At 35.4% G+C, this 18,619-nt stretch overlaps 1 protein-coding gene across 1 annotated transcript in view; it reads left to right on the top strand.

Moving 5' to 3' along the window:
- The window catches only part of RNF212 (ring finger protein 212), a 47,143-nt gene extending 29,318 nt beyond the window's left edge, over positions 1-17,825 (top strand). The window contains 8 exon segments of the mRNA XM_072619926.1: positions 1,514-1,572; positions 3,718-3,782; positions 3,879-3,948; positions 4,996-5,041; positions 7,986-8,049; positions 12,719-12,782; positions 16,965-17,149; positions 17,644-17,825. Of these exon segments, the coding sequence (XP_072476027.1) occupies positions 1,514-1,572; positions 3,718-3,782; positions 3,879-3,948; positions 4,996-5,041; positions 7,986-8,049; positions 12,719-12,782; positions 16,965-17,149; positions 17,644-17,678 (588 nt within the window). The 3' untranslated portion in view covers positions 17,679-17,825.
- The last annotated feature ends 794 nt before the right edge of the window (positions 17,826-18,619 follow it).

Below are 18,619 nucleotides of genomic sequence, written 5' to 3'. Positions count from 1 at the left end.
CTAGAAAAAGCGATTTCAAGGATGATTCTGCAGTACCATAAACTGATTGCTGACAGGAAGTGTAATACATCCCATTAACTAAATGTAAACAGTAAGAAAACCTGGAAATGTATTAAATGCACTAATGTATTAAAACTTATACCATTTAGCAAAGTAATTTTTCAACATTAATGAGATTTCATGATAAAAATCTTAAGTTATAAGTGTAATTAATTGAAAATTCCCTTTTTGTTAATATGTCTTATTTGCAAAATAGTTTAATCATTAATTATATCTTTACTTGGAAAGTGAGCTGCGGTGAGCTGTGGCCCAAAGAAGTTTAACCTGTTTTAATTTTGGCCCCTAATAGCCCCTACTTTCAATAATCCTAAACTGTTTCCTGATGAGAAAACCCAACTTCTTAATTCTCTTGTAATATTCTCTTGGTAATACTTTGTGGTTATGAATCCTGTAATCTCACAATCTTCAAAGAATCAAAATTAAGCCAGGGTCCATAAACAGACTCACAATGGGAATAAGTAGGTTACAGTGAAGACCTCTGTTCAAAAAGTAACATAAGGGATATCATCACAGAACTGTATTATTGAAAAAAAACCCCAAAAACCAGGTAGTCCAATGAGGGAGTAAGGGCAAGGATTAACAAATGGGCACCTTGAATGCTGCACGGGTGTTCACAAAAGGTTAATACCTTTGGGGAGAGCCTCCAGGACCTAGGGCGACTCTGTTCTGGAAGATTTATAAGAAACTATGGGTAAGAATCTTACAGGAAAAGTGGCAAATAAGTTGAGATCTGCACCAGTAGAGGGAGTACCCATATTGAAGAGATCATGAACGCATGGAAGTGTACAGATGCTATTGTGATGAATAAAATTGATAAAATCACACAAAAACATTTGTTTAACTCATTATCAAATTCATCATAGCTTTTTTCATCATGTATTTTCTCATCACCTCTTAACAGTACCACTGTTAATCTTGTGGGAAATTGCTGAAATTTGTTGGTATTAAAAAGTGGTCCTCAAAATAAAAAAAATAGTAGAAACATTGTCCTGGATTAACCTAGTACTGTTTTTGAAAGAATTATTGGTAATATTAAGATAGCTAGGTAGTGTCTCTTTTTGATGGTTGGGAGGGAGCCAAATGTTTTTGAGACTGAAACTTCCAAATACGAATTCTGATTAGCCTGATGAGGTTAATTTTATTTTGAGCACACATTATCTGGAGCCTGATCAATTTTTTTTTCTTGGGATAACTGATTTAAAGTTAAAATGGCAAAAACATCTAGACTTTATATTACCTAAACTACTCTCCATAGAAAATAATATTTTTCAATTCCTAGTCTTCAAAACAAATATTTTCTTAATAAGTATGTAATTTTTAAAATATGCTAATTTTATGGAACTTTGATTTTGTTATGTAGCAACCAATTTAACTGTCAGAATGTATTGTTAATTAATATCGGTGTAGCTGGCATATTCGTTTTAATACATGGGAATCATTTGATTATATTTAGATTTCAAAATTAGAAGAATCTCTTAAAACATTAACACAGCAGATCCAGCAGATTCAAAGGTAAGGTGAAATTAAGCTTTTAGTAAATCTGCAAAAGTAAATAAGAAAAAATTGCAGTTATGTAGCATTTTGAAGTTTACAAGACATTTTCCTTACAACCGTACTGCGAGGATTATCAAGATGAATAAACTGAGACTCAGATTATATGGTCCATGTCTGAGCAACAGTCTGAACCTGGGCTCTTGATTGGCAGTCTAGTGCCCTTTACTGCTAATGTCGTGTAAAAACTGTAATAACAGCAACAGGCATTTCAGTTGTTGCCGCTGTATTCATTCACCAACCCAGGCTCTCATGTTCATTATCTTGGTGCGACCATTAATTCTTCCTCTCATTTCCCATGTCAAATTAATTACTGAGTTTTGTTGAGTCCATCTCTGCCACCCTGTCTCTAGCATGCTCTCTTTTCTTATTGTCATCACTTTAGTAAGGACCCTCATTCCCATCCCCATGGACTATGGCAGTATTCTCCTTGTGGGTCTTTCCTGGCTCCTCTCTTCTTTTTCCAAACCATTCTGCGCTCTACTGTTAGACTTAGCTTCTTTTTAAATCTACTGATGTCACATTTCTGTTCAAATCCCTTTAATATTTCTCTATTGTATACCAAGTAAAATTCAACTTCCTTGACTGATATTGCTCCATTGTTTGGAGCTGTCCTACCTTTCTATTCTTATTTCATCCTAGTTCCTTCTACACATTGTATATTTGCTGTCCTTGATGTACACCCTGCTCTTGTCCCCATCATTCCTTTGCTCGTACTGTACTTCGCATAGTAACTCCTTTGATCTTACATGTCTGGATATATATATTAGACTGCCCATTAAGTTTTTGACTGCCCTTTAAAACTGAGGTTATTAATCCTTTCTGTGTCATGGACCTTTTTGGTAGTTTGGTGAAGCCTATGAAATAAAAAAATAAAATACATAGAATTACATAGGAAGCCACATATATTGAAATACAAGTATAAAAAAAAGTTCAGAGACCTGCTTTCAATCCTGATTCAGTTGCTTTTTCTTCCAAGAAACTTTCCTTGTTTCTCCAAGTTGGTAGTGGTTTTGTCCCCCTTTGGATCTCAGCACTTTGTTGTACATCTCTGAAGCCACTTCATATGGTTTATTTTCCTCTATAGTCATTTGTGTATGTGTCACTCCTTCAACCTACAGAACTATAAGCTTGCTGAGGAGAGAAACTTTGCCTTATCTAAATGTCCTATCTTGCCCAGGGCTCTGCATAATATTTTTCATACAGTAAGCCCTTAAAAATTATTTGTTGAATTGAATTAAGTGCCCTCAGAGAACTCATATAAAATAGAACCCTACTATCCTGAAAGATTTAATTTATGTATATAAATAAATAACTTAGTAGTTATGTTAGCTTATCCTGGTACGGTGGAAAGAGCTTTGGAGTAAGAGAATTTGAGTTCAAATGTTGCTTTTGGGATTTGTTACTTGTGTAGCATTAGGCAACTCCCTTAATTTCCCTGAGCCTCACTTTCCTCATCTGTAAAATGAGAAGGTTGGACTAGATGGTTTCTGACATGCTGTTCAGCTCTCTGTCTGTGATCCTGTGGTCATGAAAACAAGTCTTACAACTGTCAGTTTCAACAGGAATAAAATGTTCACAATGACAGTTCTTTTGAAGACACTTAAAAATATAGTATGATCGATTAAGTAGCTGGTATTTTCACTTTTTTATTTCATGTGAACCAACTAGCCTGGAAAATACCCTTTTACCAGTAATAATAATTGTTTATATAATTCTTATAAATTTTAAATTTTGCAAAGCATTTACCAGTGAGCTCAGTAGTGCAAGTATTATCCGCATTTTACAGATGATGAAACTTAGGTCCACAGAAATGAAGTGACTTGCCAAACTCACAAGTAATAACAATTTGGTAAATGAGTGAAATCACCGGTGGTGATTTCATTGTTTCCCCTCAGTTTTAAATAACTACTGTGCCAGGCAGGGAGGCAGAAAAGTGTTTTGAAATACTACTTCATGTTCAAAAGCATGGCTTCTACAAATAAAACTTATTTTCAAAAGTATTGCTGTTTTTTCATTGTATGGTATTTTGTAGTAATTTAAATGAATTCATTTGTACTGTATTTTTAATGTTTTAATTTGATTTCTTTTCTTACCTCTGTTTAGTAAGGGGCCATCTCAACAAACTATGCAGTTATCTCTTTCTAAGCCAGTAAAAACCTCAGTTTCAAGTAAGTATAATAATTAATAAGGATGTAGAATTTTAAAATACATGTCCTAGAAATATACTAACAACATTCTGGCATTACATTTACTGTTTATCATAGCTTCTTCAGCAAAACCAGCTGGATATTCATCATATTCATTCTTGCCAGCTTACTCATCAACCTCCCAAATGTATGTATGTATCTACTAAGAAAATGAGTATGTCTCCCACAGAGTTGGTAGTGACTAAGTTTTGCCTTACAGAGAATTTGGGGAAAACTTAAATTTGACCTATAAAATTTGTATAAGCCCCTTCTGTTTTTCTTTTTGCCTTGTCAGAAAGACAGCATACCACATACACACTTGCTGCTTCATTATCTTCCCTTTCCTTAGACTTCCCATCTGCTGGTGGTACCATATTGGAAATCTTTATTTCTAGTTTGGCAGAGCCTTAGCATATTGTGTGGTCATCTTTACACCAGAATAAATCTTCGAAGAAGGGCTTTTGTAGATGTTTTGAGTTTTAAGGTAAAAAAATTCTTAGATAAAATGGTATTCTAATTCAGGGGTTAGCAGCTCTTAGTAAAGGTGCCATTGGTTGGCACATAAATATTTGTGGATATCACTTTCCCCCATATGCAACCTTTTATTTTTCTCTTTCACTTATGGTATACAGTGTCCCTGGTTCCATAATAGGCCTTTTATAAATATTTGGTTGAGAGATTGGTTGCTTTTCTCTCCCACTCCCTTTTTCTGTGCTTTCTTCTTATTCTGTGTTCTTAGTTTTCTTCTCCCTTTATAATTTTTCCTTAGACAACCTATATGACACCTGGGCTAGGTAATTCAGGTTTTTAGCATTGTTGTTAATATATTGTTTTGAAAACTTTTAATAGAGGCTTAGTCTAATCCCTCATTGTAGCATGGAGGTGACACTCAGGGTTTTCAGAGGTCACAAGCTCTGGCAGGACCAGCCTATCTTGAAAGCTTTCAAGTATGGGGTGATGGGGTGTTGTCTGAGGACCAAGCTAGGTTTGGAGAGAGACTCATCATCCTAGTGTGGGCCCCAGGATATGATTTTCTGGGAGTAAAGCAACTCATTAATCTCCCTGAAGGAGTTGTTTTGTATATTTGTAAAAGGAGTACCAAAACAACTAAAATCATAGATCCCTGAAATATTGAAGTTTATTAGTTAAATGTAATTCAGTGCTGGGGTTAATTCATATGTTGTGTATTTACTAGAATGGAGTCAATGGACATTGATCTTTCACCTTCCCCAATGAGAAAAGTAAGTTAATTTATTTGACATCCTTTATCTCTGTATAATTGCTTGTCACTTAATAAGCTCCATGAAAATGAATCATATGTAGTTCCACAAATTCTTCCAACTTTGTGACTGACAACATTTTTAGGTTGTGTCAGGCTGTGTCTGAAGGATTTAATGGTAGGTTCACAATACCTTCTTTCCTCTAGGTACCTTCTTCCCCTTTCTTCTCTGCCAAGTGCCTGAGCTTAGGTGATAAGTAATAGTGTCAGGAATCCCAGGTTTATGTTTAGGAGTGTTCAGCAATTAGGGGAGGTGGAATGTTATAGATTTGTATTAAGAGTGTTACCCTTGGTCTGTTGTAATAAATTGTCTGCCTCTGAGGATGTCAGACAGAACTAGTGTTAATAGCCAACACAGAGGTCCAAGACTGAGCTCCGTGAGGTTGCCAGAATACTTGAGGAGATGAATGCAGGCAGTTCAGTGGTTGTAAAGTGTGGCTCTAGATTACTTTATTTAAAGCTTTCAGATGAGAGACCAAATATCAGTATCTTAGAACAGATTGCTCCATGGGCCCAGGGCTGGATATTTAATATTTCTTCTAGAAGTATTTATTTGATTCAAATGCCTTTGCCTGACAATCAAGGTCCTCCCTAATTTGACACCAGTCTGCCTTTCCTAGTTTATCTCAGAATACTCCCTTCCACACATTCTACTGTAATCACTCCCTGAACATGTGGTATACTCCTGTGCCTCCACGACCCTGCCTTATGAAGCAGTCCTGCCAACTACTAGTGTGTTCTCTAGGTCTAGAATGTGTCCTCCCTCTCCTTCCTTCTCTTTACTTGTTCCATTCCTGCCCATCCTTTAGAGTCTAATTCAAATTTCATTTCTACCATGAAGCCTTCCTTGATTTCCCTGGTCATTAACTAAAGACCTTACATCTCAGACCCTCACATAATACTTTGTGCCCCTCTAAGACCTTTTGCAGGTAATGTTATGTGGTAGCTACTTATGTTGCTGTCTTGTGCCCTGATCTGAAGTTGTATCTCCCCGATAAGTAAGCACCCTATTTGTTTTTTTTAAGATTGCTTCTATTGCTGGATTTTATTGTTATTTTTCTTTTTTAAAAATTATTTTATTTGTTTTCAGTGTTCTATAATCACTTCCATATATCTTAGATTTTTTCCCCCTCCCTCTCCCTCCTTCCCTAGAACTCCTTCCCCACTCCCTCCCCGAGATGGCATGCAATCTTATATAGGTTCTACACATGCATTCTTATTAAATACGTTTTCACCTTAGTCATGTTGCATAGAAGAATTAAAATGAATGGGAGAAACCATAAAACAAAGCAAAACAGAGCAAAATACAAGAGAAAATGGTCTGCTTCATTCTGTGATCCAATTCCACAGTTCTTTCTCTGGATGTGGCAGGCATTTTGCCTCAAGAGTCCATTGGGAATGTTTTAGGGTCTTGAATTGCTGTGAAGGACTAAATCTACCAGAAAAAAATCCTCCCACACTGTGGTTGTTGCTGTGTACAAAGTTCTCCTGGTTCTGTTCCTTTCACTCACTCAGTTCATGTAAGTCCTTTCAGGCCTCTTTGAAGTCTTCCTGTTTATCATTTCTTATAGCACAATAGTATTCCATTACATTTATATGTAAGTACCCTGTTTGAACCATCTTTGAGGCAGATTTTTTTTTTAAACTGGCTCTGTGATTCCATCTATGAAGGGAGCTCCTGGGAGGCTCTCTGCTGAGAAGTTGAGGAATCCACACAGGGGCCTAGCTGTCATGGATCAGGGCTGTCACCTAAACACACCCAAGGCCATCTCTACCCATTATGCTGAGTTAGGGCCATAGACTATGAAAATTAATACTTCGTAAAGAGTATGGAATTTTAGAGTGGAAAAGGGCCTTTGGTATTTTGTTTATTTATACAGAGATCGGAATGGGACCTGTGGTTTCAATGGTATATAAGGTGCTTGTGGGTGAGCAAGCTCTTATTAATGCAGGTCAGCATCTTCTCTGAAACTTACAGTTGCAGAGAGTTGCCTAGAGCATTGAAAGGAGAAGTGATCTGCCCAGGGTCACACAGACAGCATAGGTCAGAGGCAGGACTTGAACCCAGATCTTCCTGGCTTCTAAGCTAGCTCTTTATTTCCTACATCAGCTTACCTTATGAGGTAATTAACTCCTTTAAAATTCTCTGAAAAGCAAATTGGCTACATCCAGAATAAGAAATTTTGACTACATTCAGTGTACAGTAAAGAGCTATTAAAGATTTTTGAGGAGGGAAGTGACATGATTCTGTTTGATGGACTAGAGTGGAACAAGACAAGAAAATGAGAGTGTGGTAGTAAGTCAGGTATGAGGTGATGAGAGTATGAAGCAGGGGAGTGACACTGAGGATAGAAATGAAAAAAAAAATAACTGGGAGAGGTTGGAGACATATAATTAGAAAAAGAAGTGGGGGAAACTGCAAAGAGAAGAGAATCCAAGTCTCTTGATTCATAGCGAATCCTCTGTCCATTATACTTGTCCATTAATTTAATGTAAGATCATAATGTTTTTTCTCAGAGATTTTCAACAAAAAATTAAAAAAACCCAAATCTTAATATCATCTTTGCTGTAATCACATTCCACTTTGTATCATGGAAATTTTAATATGTCTTAAAATACTCTCTTACTTGAGATTGCAAGGTTCTTGAGGGCAGGTACTGTGTTATTTTTCAACTTTGTATCTTTAATTCCTAGCACAGGGTTATAAACATACCAGATACTCAATAAATATTTCTTGAATTGAAAAAGAGAATTTTAATCTGAAATTGTTTGTACCCAGTCTCTTAAAAATTATCAATGAGCTCAAGTAAAATATCATATAAATTATACTGTTGATGTTACTAAAATATTTGTAATGGAAAGTACTAACTTTTTAACATTTCAAATTTTTTTAAACATTAACTTAGCTTGACACACCAGCGGGCCCTGCAAGACTCTCCCTGATCAGTCCACCTCAAGATGGACGTATGGGTACGTAAAAATATCATTTTTGCTGCTTCAGCCTAAATTATTTCATACACACAGAACATATTTACGCATGCACTCATACATAAGTGTATAAACATATGCGTGCATGCATACATATGCACATGCCCACAGACATACATAAAGTGTGATTTCAGTGTGTAGCCATTGTTAAAAACAATTTTGGAGCTCCTTTTTTGGATCCGACGTTAGAGCCAGTTAACAAATCTCACAACCAAATCAAACTCGTGACTTTGTATTCAAATTGGTTTTGACCAAACACTTCTCCTGTTTAACTTGATCCCTCACCTTGTGTTCAACATACTTGGTTCCAAGTGGTGGTTTCTGGAAATAGCTCCATGCCTCTGCCATCATTCCTCTATCTGTAGATTTTGACGAAGATAAAGATAGAAGGAATAAAAACTAAGGCTGAGGGGTTCAGAGAGCATGGCACATCTCTGAGTGATGGGAATGTGAAAACTCAACCAAAAAGTAACTGCCCTCCAGGATGTAAAAGGCTGTCACACAGACGAGAGGATAGTCTTGTTCTGAATGCTCTGGAGGGGTGAGTCCAGAACTGCAGGTGGGAGCTGCAGAGAAGCAAGATGTGTGGGAATCCCCAGAGTCATTTCATATTCTAGTCATACTATTTTAAATTTTTATTCATTAAGTTCTTACAGTAACTGCATAGATAACTTTTGTTCCCCAAAGTTCCAAATTTAAAATTTACATTATGTATAATTATAATAATAAAATATAAATTTTTTTCTGCCTTAAAATTGAAAATTAAATGTAAAATTATAGAACTCAAATTATTAAATAATCATGAATATTTTATGGAGGACATCCCATAAGAAATAAAAGAAGTAATAAAGCCAGACCTTATGTCTTTATTATAATGATCTGTAATACTTCATATTGAATTTCCTTAACAAATTTTGTTACGCATAAATAACATTTTAATATAATAAATTTCATCTTGTAACAGGCTTAACATACCATAATAATCATATGTGAACTTAGCTTTGATAGACTTTTTTGTTTAAGCAAAAGTTTGCAATATTTGGCTCAGCAATAGTCTTAAATTTAGTTTTCCATCAAGTTTAATTCTGTATTTTTATTTAAAACAAGAAAAAAATGAAAATGTTCATTCAGGAGAAGTAGGGCAAAAAATGTACAAGTTCTCTTGCTGAGAAATAGAATTTAATTTTTTATTCTTAGCCAAAAATGTATAAGACTGTCAATTTTGGATGATGTTTGTAGTCTCAAATTCATTGAAAACATCAGTTTTCTTTTTCATCTACTGTCAGTTCCTCAGCCCAAGACATAAAAGACTTGTCAAATGGGTTGTGAATCCAATTTAATTTATTGGAAATTTCTGGAAAATTGTTTTATTCATTGAAAATCTCTTCCAAAAAATTTTAGATCAACACAGATTTCTTTCTTGACAGTCTGATCCAAGGATAGTTCAAAGACAATTCTAAGGATAGATCTAAAGCTCCCAGGATAGTTCAGAGATTGTGTAATACCACACAGCATGCAGTACTGTTCCTAATTATGTAGTTCCAAAATTTTAGTTCCTTAATCACATCTTTTACCTTGAACGTTGAAAGTTTGTGTTTGGACCCTGCAATGATGTGTTGAGTTGTTAATTTTTTTAGAAGATGTCTACTAAACCTGGTAATTTTCATAGTCATATCACTTGTACACCCCAGTGAAAAGGATGGTCAGTGCAAATCTAAGAGATGAGTAATAATTTGGCGATGGGAATACCCCCTGAGATCTGTCTGTTAGACGTGTAACATGCTTGCTACCCTGTCTTTGCCCAAAATGATAAATAATGAAGAGTGGGTCTTGATTTTATAAAATCAATTATTTCGGCAACATCACATAATACTCCTAATTGTTGTGGCTGCCTCTTTGATTCCAGCACTTGTTTGTGTTTGCTGCAGTGTGTCCATACTCTGTTTGCATGAATTTTTTCAATATTTGAAGCAGCACACCTAAATTGCTAAGTCATCATTTGTGCTCTGTCTGTATACATTCCACAAGAGGGCTAACTTATTTGTTTTCCTTTAAAGTATGAGTTAGGTTAAAGATGTCTTCTCCTCTTAACTGATGGCAAAACAGCACATTTTCCTCTGCTGTACCATCCTGCAAATATATCTTACAAATATAATTAGAATTGCTGGCCTACAGACATCAGTGGTCTTACCTAATTGCACAGCATAAATATTCTTTTTGTAGGTTTTACTCTAGTAACTATTTCAGAACTTTTAAATGCAATAGTATCCAAAGTTAAGCTGGATAATTACTTTGGCACATGTCAGAATTAATTTTTTTCTGTAATAGCATGAGTTTCTTTATTTTTTGCAACTTGATAGCTTACTAAATATGATTTTAATTGCTTTTTCTACTTGTTAATTCACAGAAAAAATGAATCAAGATTGCTTGTTTTCAGATCTTGTTCTTTCCACTTAAAAAAATCAACAGGCTTATCAACATTGCTTTCATGTTTTTATTGTAAATGGCAAGACAAAAGGAAAGGTTTTAAACTGCTATATGCAAGAGCTTCTCCATAAATTATACATTGTGATCGTGGATATTCACTATATCCAATAAATGAGGAACCAAATTTAATGTATTCTTCATTGTATTTCCTCTTTATTGCTCTTGTAATTCAGGTATCTCAAACATCTTTGCGCATTATTCAGAATTATGATTTATTCTTTCATTTTTACTAATTTTAGTATGCTGAATCTGAATGAATTATTTTGAGATTCCTCATTAACACATCTTTAAGCATTCTTTTTTTTTCATAAAACTTCTAGTCTCTATCCAATGATCCACTGGGATGATTATAATTTTTAAAATAAAATAGAAATATTCCTACAAAAATTTCATTTTTGTATTCAATAACTTGTTAAATATATATTAATTCTATGCCAGTACAGTTGATATAAATGTGTATTCCTGTGTCATTTCTGCTAGACAGCATTTGGACACCTATGCATCTAAACACTACTGTTACCTTTATATATGGTCTGTAGAATATATGGCTGCTCAACCATTCAACAGAAAAATTCAACAAAAATGAGTAGCTAGTTAAAACGTAAAGTGTTTACTTTTGTACTCGCTGGTGAAAATGCTATATGAAATATAAATGTTACCAAAGTCCACTTGCACATATTGTTTTAACAGTGTTTGTATATAAATTAGCCTTTGTAAGGAAAGAATCTCTTCAGTCTTAACTTTCTTCTCTTTTATCTCTGACACCCGGGCTACACATTCATAGAAACTCCTGAAAGGCAGAGCAGTGTCACCGACCAGGCAGAACAATAGTAGTATGAGCAGAAATAAGTTTAAATTGGAAAACAGCCTTAGTACTGCAGTGTGCGGCTGTGCACTTTGCTTCTGCCAGGCTTTTGTAGTGTCCATCCTGGTTTTAAGATGGTTTGTAATGTGCACACTCAGCGATCACGGTTTACATGATTGCACAACCGGTATGGTCTTATTACATGGTAATGAGAATGAGGGCATCACTGTGGCGTAATGTACAGAATGCAAAAGAGGGTGTGCATATGCTTTTGACCATTTTTGGGAATCAGTTTGCACCCAATGTCGATCCCTTATGGTATCCTGGAGACAATTTGATGGCTGAGAAACTGTAAGAACACATTAAGCTTAGAAGTGGTCAGAGTTGGATGTCATTGCTACAAGAACACAAGCAGTTGTGCTCATGATCAAGATGGTTTTGGATCACTGCATAAAGTAGCATAATGCATGTTCCTGTTGTTGTATATGTGCGTGTGTACCTGTAGATAGAGACTATGTGTATATGTATACATACACACACACACATATATATGTATAGTATATATATGATATAATTGGACAATTATTTACTGATTAAGAAGCCATTAAAGAATTTTTAGCACGAACCCCTTTGGTCCATCACAAACCTCCGTGGGGGTTCACAAACAACTAAATGGGAACCACTGCCCTGAAATAATCAAAGTGCAGGTTCAGATAAGAATACTAGCTCAGGTTATCAAGTTTATAAAATGTCTCACATATTTTATTTTAGTTGCTCCTCACAGCCACTTTGTTAGGCATAGGCATAGGCACAGGATCATAGATTTTAGCATCAGAGTATTTAGAGCTAGAAGAGAACATAGAGATGATTTTGCTTCCCCTTTTCATTTAACAGATGAGAGAACTAAAATCTCCAGAAGGAAGGGGATTTAATTGAGGTCACACAGGTAGATAACAGCAGAGCTAGATTTTGAACCTATTTCCTCTGACTCCAAGCACAGATCTCCTCCTGCAATACCACACTGTCTATCTGTAATATCCTGCAGCTTTACGTTCTGTGAAATGAGGAGAGCCAGAACTGGTGCCCAGGTTTTCTGGATACATACATGCATGCATACATACATACACACATTATTAAGCCATGTTTACATATACTCAAGTGTCTGTTTGGCATAGGAACAGGATGCTTGGGCATTATAGGGTGAGAAAAGTGTGTCCAAAACAGTAATACATTATGCAATATTCATTTGAGGAAAAAAATGCTAAAAAAAATTAAGTAGAATCAGAACAAATTGTTTATCTTTCTAAAAAGTATCTTATTGAAGCAAGAAGTATAATGTTTTAAAACATTATTTCACAGGATGTGTTTCTTACAGAGGGCCTCAGCTACTTGGACTTACCTCAAGTCAGAATTGCGTATCAAGGTCTGTATGGTGATTTATGGATACAATATGGTTTTAAGGAGAAGGATATTATATTTAATGTTTTGTTGTAATCATTTCATTGATAGGAAATTATTCACTTTATCTTTTTTCTTATTGAATATATTGTATATCTAGATTTATTTACTGATTCTTATAAAGTTAGAAAATGTTGAGTTTCTGTCTTGGAACTTTGCCCACTAAAGTGAATGAAGTAAATTGTTTTTTTTTTTTTAGTAAAGTAAAGTAAATGTGTAATCATTGAAGAAATATGTTAAAATAAGAATTTCTATTATAGAGTCTCAGGAAATTGGAGAGGCTAAAATTTTTTCAAGTAAACATGGAAGCTGAGCACCGTTGCTTGTTTCAACTTTCATCATCTAGAACTGTCGCTCCGCTTGTTTCTTTTTTGGTACCAGTAGGTTTGATAGCGCAGAAGATAGAGATATCCCATCCGCTTTGAAAGTTTTATTTTTTATAACTCATCTAGGATCAAATATAAAATCCTTTGACTTTTAAAAAGCCCTTCACAACCTGGCCCTCACCTGCATGTCCAACCTTTTATATTATTCCAGTGACCACTCTCTTTAGCCAAAGTCAAATCAGCCTTATTGTGTCTCATCTCTAATACCCTGTCATCCATTCCTTTGCCTTTGCATTGGTTTTCTCCCATTCCTAAAGTGCACTCTCTCCTTATCTTTTCTTCTTCCTTCTTTTTTTGCTTCCTTCAAAACTCAGTTCAAACACTACCTGCTTTGTGGAACTTCTACAGCTGCCTTCCCCTCCAAATTACCTTTTTTGTTCTATTTTTATATATGTACATGTTGCCTCCCCCAACAGGATATAATGTTCTTGAGAGCAAGGAGGATAGTATGTCCAGCTTTATCTAGTTCTATTCCACTCTCACATATTTTGTGTACCCCCCACACTAGACTGTTCTCCATTTCCTTTCTGGCCTCCTCTCCTGTCTCCAAACTTTTACCTACATCTTTTTCCAAGCATGGAATAACTTCCTTCCTCTCTTTCCCCCTCTCTTCCCCTTCCCCTCCCTTCCTTTAAGATTCTACTCAGATGCCCTGTCTTCCATGAACCTTTCCAGTTTAAAGTGCTCTCCCATCAGATTTCTGACAGCATTTTACCTGCACCTTTTCTTAGCCACTGCCTTGCTCTTCCTTGTACCATAGTAATTTGTGTCTTTTCTATCAAGTTATAAGTTTCTTGAGAATGTTTGTTTGTTGTTTTCCATCTGTCCTTGTATTCCTAGAGTGTGGCCCAGTGTTTGCTGTCTAGGTAGAGTTAGGACAAAGCTAGCATTTCATTGATATTGAGAATTCTCAGATAAGAAAATGCCCTCCATGCCTGCCAGCAAACCTCTTAACCACTTCAGATCTTAGAGATGCCTGGAGCTGGATCATGAAATGTCAGTAGATATGGGGCCACTGAATCATCTCCCTGTGGAAACAGTGACTTAAAAAACTGCACACGTGCATGTGCGTGTGTATGTATCAGATAGAATAACTCTACTTACATATGTAACTGTTCTATGTAAATAACTATAGGTATACATATACACACGCACATGCACATACACACCTGTATGTACATGTATATAATATGTATATACATATATATTATTTATCCATGTGCACATGACAGCAGAGAGGAACACCATCTTCATTGGATTCAGGCTGCCATAGGAGTGTGTTGGGCTGCTGAGAAGGGAAGTCATTTGCCCCAGATCTCACAGCCAACAGATGACAGAGGCATGATTAGAACCTGGGTCCTTTTGGCTTCAGGCTGTCCCTTCCCCTTGTGTCTTCCATATTATTAATAAGTATTTGTTCAATTAAATTAGCATTCCTTTATATGCTCTGCATTTACTGCTTCCATTTCTTATTTTTTGATCTCCTTTTTGGAAGGTCTGGGCCTGTGTGATATAGGGGGGAAGGTGCTGGATTTGGAGAGGACCTGGGTTCAGGTTCTACCTCAGCCACTTGCTTGGTGCCTCTATGATCTTGACTGAATCACATCATCTCCTTGGCTATAAAGGGAAGGAGTTGGAGCGATGATCTCAGAGGTCCCTTCTAGTGATAATCCTTTAGGTCAGGCCATTCAGTTCCAAAACCACTCAATTTTATTATCAGATATCCTATACTTCTCCATCTTTTACACAAGAGCATAACAGATTTTTGTCAAAGACTTTACTAAAATCTATGTAAACTATGTGGCTGGCATTCTTCTGTTCTACCAATCTAGTAATACTATCAGAAAAAAGGAAGTAAGGTTAGCATAACTTGCTAACACAAAGTAGGTGCTTAATAAATGCTCACTTGATTGCTTGACTTATTCATGAGGCTGTGCTGAATTTGTCTGTAGTTTAATCATGCCTCTTTCCATTTTTGTGCATATGTACAGTTGTTATTTTAAAATCAGATCTGTTAAATTTCATCTTGTTAGGTTTGTCCATCATTCTAGTCTGACAGGAGTGAGAAGGATTAGAAACTACTTGACTTTCATGGGCACGAGGGAGCCTCCTTGTTCCCTCAGGAGCTCTTGGTATTTACAGATGATATGAAGCTGGGAGGGACAGCTAAACTTTGGGTGAAAGAGTGAGAACCCAAAACAACTCAACAGATGAGAAGGTTGCACTGAATCTTAGCAATATGAAATTTTATGAGGACAAATGGAATATTCAACACTTATGTTCTGAAAAATTAGCTTCATGAGGACAAAATTGGACAGGAATATCCAGAGAACAATGTGTGTGAAAAAGATCTTGGTGATAAACTCTAAGCTCGTTGAGATAATAGTGCAAAACAGGGGTTAAAAAAGCTATGCTAAGTGCAAGGGGTATGGTATCTAGGCGTTGGAAAGTGATAGCTTCTTTTTGCTCTGCTCTGACCATACCACAACTCAGCTTATGTTCTGGTGACATATTTTAGGATGAGCTTTGATAAGTTGGAGGGCCTCCAGAGGAAAGCATAGAGAGCCTTGTGAATGATCTTGACATACAAGAATTTGGTGACACATTGGAAAACAGAAAACACAAGGGGCACACACATGATAGTTCTCTAGAATACTTGAAGGAAAGGGAGTTAAAATGGCCCTGTTTGGCCTCAGGAGGAGCAACTAGGAGGACCAAATGGATAGAAATGTCAGGGAATCATTTTTAGGCTAAATGTAAGGAAAAACTCCATAACAATTAGAGCCATTTAAAAGGAGAGCAGGCTGCCAAGGGGTAATAGGTTCCCCTTCACTTGAGTTCTTTAAAGAAAATCTCATTCATTGTCCTCTTGTTTAGAATGTTGTGAAGGGGATCTCAGGTTTAGGTTGAACTAGATGGCTTTTGAGAATGAGATTCTCTGATTCTCAGCTCTTTATTCAATTTTATATAGTACCTAAGTTCCCCAAAGGACATACCTGCTTCCTTTTTTTCTTTGCTTATTTGGTTACTATCAGCATATGAATCATAAGTTCTGAGAATTCAGTGATGCCACTTCTCAAAGGTGTAAAAGTTTCATATTCTCATTTATTTTAATCTTTGAAAGTTTATTGTGACTGGTATGGTAAGGTATTACAGTTATTTGAGAATAAGATGAAAATGATAAAGCTGATGGATTTTAAGTTGTCTAATAGACAAGAATGATGGACAGCAAATCACTTAGGCACTCGGTGATCGAGACAATTCTTTAAGAATAAGTTGCAGAGAAGGTATAGATTTGCATTAGTAAAGGGAGTTTCCCCATCAGGGAATTCTCTATCATTGGAATTATAGGTCCAGTTTTTGTTCTTTTTTTTTTTTTTTTTAAAAGAGAGGTCACATGAGTCTGTTATTTGCAAGATAACTTTTAGCATATTCTGTGCCTCACATTTGTGTATAATATGCTTGCTAGTTATGTGAACCATGAATAAAACCTTGTATAAACATGTGTTAATATGTGTAATAGTAATTATATGTGTGCAAAATTTATCTGTGTGTAAATCACATCCTTTGATAAGTAATGTTATATTAAACTAAGAAAAACATGAGGAAGGTGAATCTATGCCAGAGGTAAATTTTATAACCATATTTTAAAAACTTGAATTATCTACAGTTTATTTCGTTATTTAACATACATAATCAGTAGCTGAATATTATGTTGTTAAAAGAAATGTGTTAATGACGGTATTGGGTTATGTTAATAGGACACCACCATCACAGATTCCTCATAATGGACCTTCACATATTCTGTCATCTTCTTTGCAAAGTAGAATAGGAATGTGGGATACTTCTGGCTTAAGAATTCCTCAGTTTACACCGCCTCCATCTCAGTCTTCAGTGCCAAGACAGCCAATTAGCATATCTAATCTTCTACAGAGGCAATGTTTAGGCAAGTGAATGATCTACTTTTAAAAATTAATTAACTAGAAAAGTACTTTAGTTCTTGTATGATACAGTATTAATTCATTTGTATTCGAGTTGTATTTATGAGCGAATTTATTTTAAAGAAAGATAAGCTACCAGTTGAAAACATTGTGAATATTCATAGGAATTCCATTTCTAATCTTTCATTGAGATAATGTAGCTAAAAAATTTATTATTGAGTCTTTATAAAAGACTTTTTAAATACTCTGGTTCTCTAGTGTACTTGAGAAGTAGGAAATCTGAATTTAAAAAATGTGTGTTCCAATGTGTATTTCTTGTACTTCCCTAGAGGATGTGTTTATTTTGAATTTACAAAGACTGATTTATTTTCATTCTTCTCAAATATACAAAATTCTAAACTTGTCTTAGGTAACTATATGTTCTTACATGTATTTAACTGTAATACATATGGATGCAGGCAGATGGATATATTTCATATATACTCATTCCTTGTTATAGGATCTACTCGTGGAGGAAGCACACTAGGAAGATGATTGTGGTTTTAGCGATGATTGCTTTCCGTTAATTTTCATGTGGATCCCCCTATCAACGTTTGTCTATTAGCTATTGCATGTTGTGCCCATTTTTCTTGATGCTACAATTAAGTGGATAATATGATGGAATAAAGAATATTTTTCTTATTTCTTGGAGGAACAAACTTCTTTAAAAAAACTTTTTGCATAGTAAAATTATACCCCTCTAAAATATTAGTCTTGGGGAACAGGTTTAGCAATTTAGTACCTACACTATTTGTATATATACTGTATAGACTTTTCTGTGTGCTTTTTATTTTGAGGGAACATGATTTGATCTGTCTTTCTGCAACCCCACCTACAATGACTATTCCCATTTTGGGTCATCTTTGCTAATTTGCAGGTTATAATATGACACATAGTAGGTACTTGATACATGTTTATTGACCTGAACCAGAACAGAAAGAACACAAAATTATTGTCAAAAGAGTCATATTCTAGTCCTGGCTCTCTTATTTGCTACCTCTGTATCCTGGGGCAAGTCTTCTGACTTCCCTTGGCATGTGTTTTCTCATTTTTTAATGTAAGGTCACTTCCAGATCCTAAATCTTATGAGCTACTAAGTCAACTGGAAAATCAAAATGGAATTTAGTTTGGGTGGTTGAATCTATTTGGAAATGACGCTAAAAATCAAAAAGGTGATTTGATATATTTGTAAAGGCAACTCAATTTTTTGTCCAAATTGGCTAAATTTTTCACTTTTTATGAGTATGCTGTTACTGTCATGTTGATAATATGTAAACAAAAGTCATTCCCCAATAGATAAGTTGTTGTGAGCAAACTCAAAAGAATTGCAAGCTGCTTAAAATCATATGAAATAAAACTCTAAATCACTAGTAAGAAGAGGAATACAAATCAACATAGGCTTGAGGTTCCATAGTACAACCAACAGATTGAGAGAG

Source organism: Notamacropus eugenii, chromosome 6, assembly GCF_028372415.1.
Source record: "Notamacropus eugenii isolate mMacEug1 chromosome 6, mMacEug1.pri_v2, whole genome shotgun sequence".
Classification (NCBI taxonomy): domain Eukaryota; kingdom Metazoa; phylum Chordata; class Mammalia; order Diprotodontia; family Macropodidae; genus Notamacropus; species Notamacropus eugenii.
This window is presented reverse-complemented; position numbering and strand designations above follow the sequence as displayed.